The sequence below is a fragment of the Chiloscyllium plagiosum genome, unplaced genomic scaffold, assembly GCF_037043375.1.
Source record: "Chiloscyllium plagiosum isolate Xiang-an unplaced genomic scaffold, Cpla_swu_hap1 HiC_scaffold_5, whole genome shotgun sequence".
In the NCBI taxonomy this organism is placed as follows: Eukaryota; Metazoa; Chordata; class Chondrichthyes; order Orectolobiformes; family Hemiscylliidae; genus Chiloscyllium; species Chiloscyllium plagiosum.
This window is the reverse complement of record NW_028270143.1, coordinates 72,179,442-72,192,552: the sequence shown is the minus strand read 5'-3', so window position 1 is coordinate 72,192,552 and position 13,111 is coordinate 72,179,442. Positions and strand designations below refer to the sequence as shown.

The 13,111-nt window shown below is 41.8% G+C and overlaps 1 protein-coding gene and 1 long non-coding RNA gene across 4 annotated transcripts in view; one reads left to right on the top strand and one right to left on the bottom strand.

Moving 5' to 3' along the window:
• LOC122549946 (zona pellucida-binding protein 1-like) overlaps window positions 1-7,303 on the top strand; it is a 74,615-nt gene extending 67,312 nt beyond the window's left edge. For all 3 annotated transcript variants that reach the window (XM_043690226.2, XM_043690225.2, XM_087987308.1), the window contains one exon: window positions 4,307-7,303. In XM_043690226.2, the coding sequence (XP_043546161.2) occupies window positions 4,307-4,697 (391 nt within the window). In that variant the 3' untranslated portion in view covers window positions 4,698-7,303. The remainder of the gene's footprint in view (window positions 1-4,306) is intronic.
• The window catches only part of LOC122549948 (uncharacterized), a 46,493-nt gene that overhangs the window by 30,052 nt on the left and 3,330 nt on the right, over window positions 1-13,111 (bottom strand). The gene's annotated exons all lie outside the window — the stretch shown is intronic.

The following is a 13,111-nucleotide window of genomic DNA, read 5'->3' as shown; positions in this document are numbered from 1 at the left end:
AATATTCATTTGTATGCAAACATCTTCGTTGCTGACTGAGGTAGGCAAGATTAGTTGTTCAGTTCTCCTGAACTGCAAAACCTGTAGTAGCAATACTATATTTTAAACCCCTAACCATTTGCTTGAGGCAATAGTAATATTCACACTAAATCTGAAATCCTTTACATTAGCCCTGTTCGGTGGATCAAGTGTATTCCTTATTTTGCATCAGCTGCTATCCTGGGTGTCTCTTCTTGTTCCCACCCCAGCAGCATCTTCTCTTCCCCATCCATGAGAAACACTGCATCATCATGCTTTTCACAGTTGCACTCATCTTCCCATTGGTATCAATCCCACACAATTAGTTTTCTTAAACCTCTCACACCTACTCGAGGCTAATTCCACAGTTTGCACACACACTATTGCTCTATTGTTATATTCAAACTACACAGTCAGTCTGACATGTAAGTGCAACCTGAATCAGTCCGGTAAGCCACTTTCTCCTGCAATGAGACAGAGGGAGCGATTGAGTATAATGGAAGTAGATGGAAGAGCAGTGAGTGATGATGCAGAAGCAGGAGAATCACAGTCATATACCTTCTCTGAGCTCTAAGGGTCCATTCATGTGAATTCACATGCTACAGCCTTGACTTCCAGTTTTGGAAGTTGCTGCCATGCAAGGTATTTAGAGGTTTGTACTGAAGACAGACAAATTAGGAGGAACATTGGTTGCCAGTGAGTGATTAGGAAGTGCAGATGGCCAGAAGGTTAGTAGTGTAGGAGGAGGAGGTGGCTAGGAGCCATTGAGTAGACATAATGACAATACTGAGAGGTATAATCTTTGAGTGTTGATGAGAGCCTTGTGCAGTGACAGTTATAGAGTGAGTGGTGGCCCAAATAAGTGTCAGGTTGCAGACAGAAGATCATAGCACTTACCTGAATGGAGTGCAGAAGGTCATTGACTTTCTTCCTGGGTTGTCGTGCATGTCCACTCACCTGGAACATGGCATTGACCTGGGTTGCCAACAAGTATCTCGGCAGGCTTGGTGTAGTGGTGTGACCTCATGTGGTGATCCACAGGAAAAGTTATTGTTTTCCTCTCTAATCACCCCATCCACCTACACCTTCAGTCTGTGTCTGCAAACTGGAGATCCATCTGTCCTTTCTCCATTCCATATCCACAGTAATAATAACCAAGCATCACAGCATGAGGATCAGTTCTGAGCTTGCAGCACCTGAAGTGATGCGCAGTTTGCTTTGAAATATGATCCAGCAGCATGAACACTTGAAGGTCCAGCAGTGGCAAGCACTTCTTCCTCCTCGGCTGTATGATTCCCTGAGAGACATGCCAAGAATATCATTACATCATTAGGTCTTAGTAGGTCAGAGGTTGGGAATACTGCTGTGAGTAACTCACCTGCTGTCTCCCCAAAACTTATCCAATATCCTCAGGAGTGTGAGGGAATATTGCCTACTTGCAATGTTGGGTGCAACTTCAACAATAATCAAAAGCTTGATACCAACCAGGATAAAGCACCACATCCACAAAAATCCTCTCTCCAGCATCAATGCTCAGAAGCTAGTAAAAGATTGGTATATCTGCTGAAGGTGGGGAGAAGGAATAAATGATCGATAATGATGGAGCCCAGAGAAAGAGAGAAAAAACACAGTTGAGCAGACACAAAAATAGATGAAGGTCAGTCTGGCAGAATGAATAGCTACTAATAGGGACCATTAATAGATTAGATTAGATTACTTACAGCGTGGAAACAGGCCCTTTAGCCCAACAAGTCCACACCGACCCTCCAAAGAGCAACCCACCCAGACCCATTCCCCTACATTTACCCATTCACCTAACACTACGGGCAATTTAGCACAGCCAATTCACCTAACCTGCGCATTTTTGGACTGTGGGAGGAAACCGGTGCACCAGGAGGAAGCAGACACGGGGAGAATGTGCAAACTCCACACAGACAGTTGCCTGAGGCAGGAATTGAACCCAGGTCTCTGGCGCTGTGAAGCAGCAGTGCTAACCACTGAGCCACCATGCTGCCCATAATAGCTGATAGTGGATTGCTTGTGGTAGTAACCCCTGTGATGACAAGGCCTGGTGTGTGGAGGTTGGAGTAAGGACATGGGAGAAGGTGCTCAGGCCCTAGCATAATTGAACTCAATATTTAGTTCTCACCTAAATATCCATCTCTTCCTACCAAATTACATCACCTCCCCTTCAGACACAGGATTGCTCTTCTTATACAATGTAACCACAGTTCTCCTACTCGTCAGTTCTGATATATGCAGAATTTGCAAACTAGCACCCACTATTTCATCATGGATCATCTTCGGAACTAACCTCCTCTCTATTTAATTTTGAATAAAAGGCAAGAGGTAAAATTAACGACTTATAATGAATTATAAAACTATCAAGCCTCGAGTAAGAGTCATACAGCATGGAAACAGATCCTTCCATCCAACTTGTCCATGCAGACCAGATTTCCCAATTTAAACTAATCCTATTTGCTTGTGTTTGGTCCAGATCATTTCCTATTCATGTATCTATATATGTTGTAACTGTACCTGCACCTACCATTTCCTCATTCCACATATGAAACTCACTCAGTGTGAAGAAGTTGCCCCCTCAGGTTCCTTTTAAATCCATCCCCTGTCACATTAAAAAAATGTCCTCTGGTTTGAATTCCCATACCCTAGGGAAAAGACCTTTGTTATTCACCTTATTTATGCCCCTCATGATTTTATAAACATCTATAAAGTCACCCCTCAACCTCCTGCACTCAGCAGAAAAATATCCCAGCCTAACCAGCCTCTCTTTATAACTCAAAGCCTGGTATCACCTTTATAAATCTTTTCGGTATCCTTTCCAATTTAATAATATCCTTCCTATAACAGAGTGACCAGAACAAAAGCGGTACTCCAAAAATGGCCTCAATAATGTCCTGTACACCCGCAATATGATGCCCCAACTCCTATGTGTAATGCTCTGAATAATGAAGTTAACAATCACACAACACAAGATTATAGTCCAACAGGTTTATTTGGAAGTACTAGCTTTCTGAGCGCTGCTCCTTACCTGATGAAGGAGCAGCACTCTGAAAGCTAATATTTCCAAATAAATCTGTTGGACGATAACCTGTTGTGTGTGACTTTTAATTTTGTCCATGCCAGTCCACACCGGAACCTCTATATCCTGAATAATGAAGACAAGCATGCCAAACACCGCCTTCACCATGTTGTCTACTTGTGACACCACATTCAAAGAAGTATTACCTGAAACTCTCAGTCTCTCAGTTCAACCACACTCCACAGTACCCTACCATTAACTGTGTAAATTCTGCCCTGGTTTGTCTTCCCAAAATGCAACACTTCACATTTCTCTAAATTAAACTCTATCTGATACTCCTTGGACCATCAGTCTAACTGATCAAGATCCCACTGTACTCTTAGATACCCTTGTTCACTGTCCACTACACCACCAATTTTGGTGTCATCTGCAAACTTACTAACCATGCTTCCTATGTTGTCATCCAAATTTCTTATGCAAATTACAAACACCAGTGGACACAGCACTGATCCCTGCAGAATACAACTCCAGGCCTCCAGTCCAAAAAACAGTCCAACACCATCCTCTGTTTCCTACCATCAAGCCAATTTTGTATCCAATTGGTCAGCTCTCCTTTGATTCAATGTGGTCTAACTTTACAAAACAGTCTGCCATGTGGAACCTTACCAAAGGCCTTACTAAAGTCCATGTAAACAATATCTACCACTCCACCCTTATCTATCATATTATTAATTCACACATATATACATAATTATGGAATGAGATCCAATATTATTAAAAACCCCTACAATATCATTTAATAAAATGTTTCATTTAATGATATAAATCAGAAGTCCTGATAGCATATTTATTTTACCATGAATAACATCACAATAATGTTGTGTCTTGCATTTGTTTGTCACTCAGGGAAGGCGCACATCAAACAGAAAATCTGAAGAAGTGTCAATGGACTCAAAGCATTAACTCTGTTTTCTCTCCACACATTCTGCTAAACTTGCTGAGTTTCTCCAGCAATTTTAAATTTACCTGGAATTCCTTCCTAAAAGGTTCACACCCTTCCTTTTTGGAACGACTGCTACTATTTGTCTGCCAGCTACCCATCTTCAGTTGCACACCACACAATTTACACTAACAGAACTTCTGGAAGCAATACTACATGAAGTGTATTCATTGCCAATACATTGTTATTTATTTAAGAAAGGATTAGCAAATTTTTGGGACTAACTGTTTCATTTGTGTGATTTGCAGAATATGCTGGAAGTATCGCAAGTCACCAATGCAGAGAAAATGTGTTCAGGTGAAAAAGGGAGAAGTAAAACAACAGGTGAAAACACTGGCAAACATAATAAGAAGTGTTGATCTACTGGAACAGAAAAGCAAGTTAAGACCATCTGAATTTATTGTTAGGCATTCACCAAAACACAGAGTGGGATTTTCAGATGATCAATGCATTGCTTTACTAAGTGATACTGACACAGAAACATGTAAGACATCTGGCTCTTTACAATCTGGTGAAAGCACGTGCCCAGAAAGCAGCTTTGAGGAATGCAGATCTCCATGCACATCAGATGAACCCTGCTTTATCTCAAGGAATTCAACTCCACAGAAGGTAGCAGCTTTCCTTCGGCATGGAAGGTAGTAGTTCTCAGTGATGGTTTAATTTGTGCAAAAGTCTCTATAGATGTGAAATATCACACTATTAATCTGTAAATTGCTGGATATTTTGTAAATGTCCTTCTTTGAGAGTGTTGTTACTGTATATAATGGTGAAGGAAAAGAAGCTTCTATTTAAGATTTAAATAAGTATCATCTTAATGTATTGTCTTAAAGATTTTGATTCATCATTATTTAACAAAATAATGTTATATAAATGGACACGTAAGGATGGGAATGCTCATGCTTTGGTATAGCCAATGTTGGTTTGTTAACATTACTGATGATGAGATTTCCCATTTGGTTAAAATATCAGATGGGGAATGGTGAAGATTTAAGGGTTCTATCTAAAGATTAAAATATAGACTTCTGAGTATTCTCAAGAATTTAAGACACTCTCAATGAAAAACTCACTGTCAATTTTTAGACCTATTATTCCATCTCAACTTGATAAACCTGCCTATTTTTAACAAACTAAAAATGCCTTTTGTTTCTGAAATTAATGATAATATCTTTGCCTGAACCATTTTTATTAAAGTGTCAAACACATTTTCTCTCATTCCGTTAGGATTTCTTATAAATGATTACTTCAATTTAAGTGAACTTTTTCAAACCTAATACATTATATCATTCTATTCAGCTTAATTTCTTTTCCAAATATAATTTCATGTACAGTGAAACTACTAGGAAGGGAAACAAAATGCTTGTATTAATAACACAAGCCAAAATAAAATTAAACTGAATTTTTAATGGAAATTCCATATATGATTGAGAATGAACTTAAATGGTCTATTGAGCTTGAAAAGTTTAGAAGTTACAAACTATACACCAATTACTCAGTGCCATATCAGGGCAAACTATTGTTTTTAACCAAAATATGTTTAGAGTATTTGTCTCTATAATCTCTTAAAAATATAGCTCTTCATATTAATTTCTGAAAAAGCTCGTTTGGCTTATGAGCCTCACCATGTCAAGCTGCTAGGTCTTGCTCAGAAGTCGATGATGTAAGGGCTGTCTTGTTGCTCCTTTGTTGCTAAGATGGGGTTTTGCAGCAATACCATGAGAAATACACGTCAGAAGAGACATTCTTAATAATATCCTACAGTATTGCTTTCAATTTGTTTCAAATATTTTTAATCAGCGAATTCCAATCCTTGATCCTTAAATCAATAGTTTTCTTGTGCAATTTAGCATTGAAATAGCTTTTTGTACACAGTTAAATATTGCAAATAGAAAGACCATTCCTATATTGAAGTATATTCTTAATTAGATATTGGAAGACTTTTATATGTAAGAAGAGTTATAATGTGTTTATGAATCTTAGTTATAAATGCCTTTTAGTTTGGACTCTGCCTCTTTACATAAGGTTAAAATAAGTTATTGATATTCCTCAAAGACAGAAGCTTCTTTAATAATAGATATTTTAATAAAATGAATTCCATAATTTAAGACTGTTTTTTTCTCTTTCACTGTGTTTGGTTTATATTGATTTGATAATGATGTTGTGGGGTAGGAAACTATAATGAAGGATCAGAGGACAGTGCATAGCAAACTCCAAAATAGTGTTCATTTTGTAACTTAGGTGATTTTTTTTTTAGTGGCCAGTTAAGCTTTAAACCTGTAATATAGCATAGATCTGCTTCAACTGTAAACCTGAAATAATTTCTTAGGGCTAATGGGGAGAGAGGTGGATCTGATGAATTTTGAGGAATGTGGAATAAAGGGGTATGTGACCTCAATACTCAAATCTATTTCCTCTAAAATGTAGGTCTGGCAGCTTTCCCTCTGGAACTTGACTTGCATCATCTATGCTTTCAAAAACAATTTTAAAAAATAGTCACATGCATGCATTATGTCTCTGGAACTTAAGAGGAATTAACAGCTGTAACAGTTGCTCCTTTTTTGAGGTATTCAAGGTGCTAGAGGTGATTTCCTCGAATTCAGGAGCAGCAATTACTGTTTCATATGCTGTTGCATTGTTTTGGAACTTTGGAAAAAAACCTCAAAACAACAGCAGTTTTAAAAGGGTGAAGTACAGACAAATGAATCACATGGTGAGGACAGTGCAGGAGAGACAGAGAGAGAGAGAGAGAGAGAGAGAGAGAACCTGCACAGTTACTGCCTTTGCTGTTTATGAATTCATGTATCGCTTGGAGTGCATCTGGGAAAATTAACAAACAGTGAAATTCACAACTAATCTTGGAGGAACCTGTTTGGGCGAAGTTCACAGTACAGAATCAGATAAGTTAATCATTGTTTTAAGTGTGTCCAACAGGAAAGCTGCAGTAGTGAGTAGAGTGGGTTCTTTCTTGATTATATGTTTTTGGAGATATGTCTCTTGATTAAACTTAAAATATAAGCCATAACTATTAATTTAACCTGGGACAGTTTTTTGTAGAGGAATACAAAATTTTCTGGGTCTGTAGATTGTGAAGGAGCAAAAATGGCCTTTAGTACAGTGATATGTACTTCTTGTCAGATGTGGGAGTTTAAAGAGAGTTTAAGGGTTACTTGCAGATTATATCTGCCATAAGATGCAAATCTTATCAGATCGAATGAATCGGTTGGAGAGACAGTTAGAAGCAATGAGGAATTTGCTACAGCAACAGTATGCGATGGATGGCAGTTATAGGAAGGTGTGGGGGGGGGGGGGGGGGGGGGGGGGGGGAAAGAGTCTCAGATGCAGTCACATAGATGGGTTAACTCCAGGAAAGATAAGAGAGGTAGGCACCTAGTGCAGAAGTCTTTTGTGGATATCCCCATTTCAAACTGGTATGCCGTTTTGGAAAATGTAGGGGGTGATGGATTCTCAGGGGAACGTAGCATGAACAGCCAAGTTTCTGGTATTGAGACTGGCTCTAATGCAACGTGGGGTACGTCGGCTTCCAAGAGATCAATTGTGTTAGGGGATTCTGTAGTCCGAGGTACAGACAGACGTTTCTGTGGCCAGCAGAGAAAAAGGAGAATGGCGTGTTGTTTCCCTGGTGCCAGGATCAAGGATGTCTCAGAGAGGGTGCAGAAAATTCTCATGGGGGAAGAGGGGCCAGCAAGAGGTCATTGTCCACATTGGAATCAACAACATAGGAAGGGAAAAGGTTGAGATTCTGAAGGGAGATTACAGAGAGTTAGGCAGAAATTTAAAAAGGAGGTCCTCAAGGGTAGTAATATCTGGATTACTCCTAGTGCTATGAGCTAGTGAGGGCAGGAATAGGAGGATAGAGCAGATGAATGCATGGCTAAGGAGCTGGTGTATGGGAGGTGGATTCACATTTTTGGATCATTGGAATCTCTTTTGGGGTAGAGGTGACCTGTACAAGAAGGACAGATTGCACCTAAATTGGAAGGGCACTAATATACTGGCAGGGAAATTTGCTAGAGCTGCTCGGGAGGATTTAAAATGGTAAGGTGGGGGGGGGGGGGGGACCCAGGGAGATAGTGAGGAAAGAGATTGATCTGAGATGGGTACAGCTAAGAACAGAAGTGAGTCAAACAGTCAGGGCAGGCAGGGACAAGGTAGGACTAATAAATTAAACTGCATTTATTTCAAGTCTGGATTAGAGTGTTGCTGGAAAAGCACAGCAGGTCAGGCAGCATCTAAGGAGCAGGAAAAACGACATTTCGGGCAAAAGCCCTTCATCAGGAATAGAGGCAGGGAGCCTGCAGGTTGGAGAGATAAATGAGAGGGGGTGCGGGTAGGGAGAAAGTAGCAAAGAGTACAATGGGTGAATGGGAGTGGGGATGAAGGTGATAGGTCAGAGAGGAGGGTGGAGTGGATAGATGGAAAGGAAGATAGGCAGGTAGGACAGGTCAAGGGGACGGTGCTGAGCTGGAAGGTTGGAACTGGGGTAAGGTTGGGGGAGGGGAAATGTGGAAACTGGTGAAGTCCACATTGATGCCCTGGGGTTGAAGTGTTCCGAGGCGGAAGATGAGGTGTTCTTCCTCCAGGCATCAGGTGGTGAGGGAGTGGCGGTGGAGGAGGCCCAGGACCTGCATGCCCTCGGCAGAGTGGGAGGGGGAGTTGAAATGTTGGGCCACGGGGCGATGGGGTTGACTGGTGTGGGTGTCCCGGAGATGTTCCCTAAAGCGCTCGGTGAGGAGGCATCCAGTCTCCTCAATGTAGAGGAGACCGCATCAGGAGCAACGGATACAATAAATGATATTGGTGGATGTGCAGGTAAAACTTTGATGGATGTGGAAGGCTCCTTAGGGGCGTTGGATGGAGGTGAGGGAGGAGGCGTGGGCGCAGGTTTGCAATTCATGCAGTGGCAGGGGAAGGTAGCAGGATGGGAGCATGGGTTGTTGGGAAGACCTGACCAGGTGGTTACGGAGGGAATGGTCTTTGCAGAAAGCGGAAAAGGGGTGGGGAGGGAGATATATCTCTGGTGGTGGGGTTCATTTGGAGGTGGCAGAAATGTTGGCAGATGATGCGGTTTATGCAAAGGTTGGTCGGGTGGAAGGTGAGCACCAAGGGGTTCTGTCCCTGTTACAGTTGGAGGGGTGGGGTTCGAGGGCGGAGGTGCGGGATGTGGACGAGATGCGTTGGAGGGCATCTTTAACCATGTGGGAAGGGAAATTGCGGTCTCCAAAGAAGGAGGCCATCTGGTTTGTTTTGTGGTGGAACTGGTCCTCCTGGGAGCAGAAATGGTGGAGGTGGAGGAATTGGGAATACAGGATGTCATTTTTGCAGGAGGTATGGTGGGAATAGATGCAATCCAGGTAGCTGTGGGAGTCGGTGGGTTTGTAACTGGTGACACTGACATTTTTTACAAACCTACCGACTCAGGGATAAGTAGGACTGGCAGCTTAATGTTCCAGGATACAAATGCTACAGGAAGGATAGAAAGGAAGGCAAGAGAGGAGGAGGAGTGGCATTTTTGATAAGGGATAGCATTACGGCTGTGCTGAGGGAGGATATTCCCGGAAATACATCCAGGGAAGTTATTTGGGTGGAACTGAGAAATAAGAAAGGGATGATCACCTTATTGGGGTTGTATTATAGACCCCCTAATAGTCAGAGGGAAATTGAGAAACAAACTTGTCAGGAGATCTCAGCTATCTGTAATAATAATAGGGTAGTTATGGTTGGGGATTTTAACTTTCCAAACATCGACTGGGACTACCATAGTGTTAAAGGTTTAGATGGAGAGGAATTTGTTAAGTGCATACAAGACAATTTTCTGATTCAGTGTGTGGATGTACCTACTAGAGAAGGTGCAAAACTTGACCTACTCTTGGGAAATAAGGCAGAACAGGTGACTGAGGTGTCAGTGGGGAAGCACTTTGGGGCCAGCGACCATAATTCTATTAGATTTAAAATAGTGATGGAAAAGGATAGACCAAATCTAAAAGTTGAAGTTCTAAACTGGAGAAAGGCCAACTTTGATGGTATTAGGCAAGAATTTTCAAAAGCTGATTGGGGGCAGATGTTCGCAGGTAAAGGGACGGCTGGAAAATGGGAAGACTTCACAAATGAGATAACGAGAATCCAGAGAAAGTATATTCCTGTCAGGATGAAAGGGAAGGGTGGTAGGGATAGGGAATGCTGGATGACTAAAGAAATTGGGGGGTTGGTTAAGAAAAAGAAGGAAGTGTATGTCAGGTATAGACAGGATAGATCAAGTGAATCCCTAGAAGAGTACAAAGGAAGTAGGAGTATACTTAAGAGGGAAATCAGGAGGGCAAAAAGGGGACATGAGATAGCTTTGGCAAATAGAATTAAGGAGAATCCAAAGGGTTTTTACAAATATATTAAGGACAAAAGGGTAACTAGGGAGAAAATAGGGCCCCTCAAAGATCAGCAAGGTGGCCTTTGTGTGGAGCCGCAGAAAATGGGGGAGATACTAAATGAGTATTTTGCATCAGTATTTATTGTGGAGAAGGACATGGAAGATATAGACTGTAGGGAAACACATGGTGACATCTTACAAAATGTCCAGATTACAGAAGTGGTGCATGTCTTGAAACAGGTAAAGGTGGATAAATCCCCAGGACCTGATCAGATGTACCCGAGAACTCTGTGGGAAGCTAGAGAAGTGATTGCTGGGCCTCTTGCGGAGATATTTGTATCATCGATAGTCACAGGTGAGGTACTAGAGGTTGGCAAATATGGTGCCACTGTTTAAGAAGGGAGGTAAGGACAAGCCAGGGAACTGTAGACCAGTGAACTTGACCTCGGTGGTGGGCAAGTTGTTTGAGGGAATCTTGAAGTACCGGTGCTGGGTCCTCTACTTTTTGTCATTTGCGGAAATGATTTGGATGCAAGCATAAGAGGTACAGTTAGTAAGTTTGCAGATGACACCAAAATTGGAGGTGGGCCAATGGGCTGAGAAGTGGCAGATGGAGTTTAACTCAGATAAATGCGAGGTGCTGCACGGTGGCACAGTGGTCAGCCGGCACAGTGGTCAGCAGCGCCAGAGACCCGGGTTCAATTCCCACCTCGGGCAACTGTCTGTGTGGAGTTTGCACATTCTCCCCGTGTCTGTGTGGGTTTCCTCCCACAGTCCAAATATGTGCAGGTTAGGTGAATGGCCATGCTGAACTGCCCGTAGTGTCAAGTGAAGGGGTAAATATCGGGGAATGGGCCTGGGTGGGTTGCTCTTTGGAGGGTTGGTGTGGACTTGTTGGGCCGAAGGGCCTGTTTCCACACTGTAAATAATCTAATCTAATTTTGGGAAAGCAAATCTTAGCAGGACTTGTACACTTAATGGCAAGGTCCTAGGGAGTATTGCTGAACAAAGAGACCTTGGAGTGCAGGTTCATAGCTCCTTGAAAGTGGAGTCGCAAGGTTAGATTGGACAGTGAAGAAGGCGTTTGGTATGCTTTCTCTTATTGGTCAGAGTATTGAGTACAGGAGTTAGGAGGTCATGTTGCGGCTGTTCAGGACATTGGTTAGGCCACTGTTGGAATATTGTGTGCAATTCTGGTCTCCTTTCTATCGGAAAGATGTTGTGAAACTTGAAAGGGTTCAGAAAAGATTTACAAGGATGTTGCCAGGGTTGGAGGATTTAAGCTATAGGGAGAAGCTGAACAGGCTGGGGCTGTTTTCCCTGCAGCATCAGATGCTGAGGGGTGATCTTATAGAGGTTTACAAAATTATGAGGGGCATGGATAAGGTAAATAGGCAAAGTCTTTTCCCTGGGGTCAGTGAGTCCAGAACTAGAGGGCATAGGTTTCGGGTGAAAGGGGAAAGATTTAAAAGAGACCTAAGAGGGCAACCGTTTCACACAGAGGGTGGTACGGGTATGGAATGAGCTGCCAGAGGAAGTGGTGGTACAATTGCAACACTTAAGAGGCATTTGGATGGGTATATGAATAGGAAGGATTTGGAGGGATATGGGCCGGTGCTGGCAGGTGGAACTAGATTAGGTTGGGATATCTGGTCGGTTCATTCGGGTTGGACCGAAGGGTCTATTTCCATGCTGTACATCTCTATGACTCTATGAACAGAAGCAAAGAATAATAGAACACAGAAGGAGGCAGTTTAGATGGAAGCTGTACTAATCTGCTTCCTACATGTGACTTCTGCCATGAAGGACTCATTTCAAGGAGCCAATTTATAACAATTCTTAAAAAAAATACAATATACATTGTATTCCATGAACATGTGACAAGGTCTCAGAAATGGAGCTTAAATTGAGACCTGAAGATCTTTAATATAAGCACTGCTCCTAAAGGGGGAACACTGAAATGTTCAATGCTGCTGAAAGCTGCTAAAAGCCACTGAAAAGGAAAAGTCAACAAAGAAGCAGTCTACAGCTAAATCACTCAGTGAGTCGCACAATGCCTGTAAATTTTTCTCTCCTCTCTCTGGTTGCAATAAAAAAAAGATATGAAACAGAACTGGTAGGTTCTTGTTTTAATTAATGAGCTAGAGCAAAAATGAGTAGCTCTACTTTTAACACTCTTGGGGAAAGACTGTCACAAAATGTACCTTAAGTTACACCATAAATCCCCCAAAGAACAAAAAACACAGACTGCAGAGATTTTGAAAGCCCAGAATGAAGGCTTATACCTCAGTTGAATGTAATAAAAAGCAATAACAGGGGAGAAGCTAAAATATGAGGGTAAGCTGATTGGAAGTATGAAAGAAGATTGCAAGTTATTTATATATATATATATATAAAAAAAAGGTAAGAGAGACAAGAATGGACATTAGACCACTGGAAAATGAGGCTGAAGTAGAGGTTGTTCTGGTATAACGCACGTGTTGTTAACAAGAATTGGCCATAATGTGATTGACAAATTGTGGATGCTGTTTGGATAATGCAAACATTCTACCAAATGGGTACAGTTATTTTCTACAGCGATTTTGTACAGCGCCATTTTCTATGACAGTTTTCCATAGAGCGATTTTCTATAGCGCAGAGACATTACAGCATAACGACCTGTAGTGACAGGAAC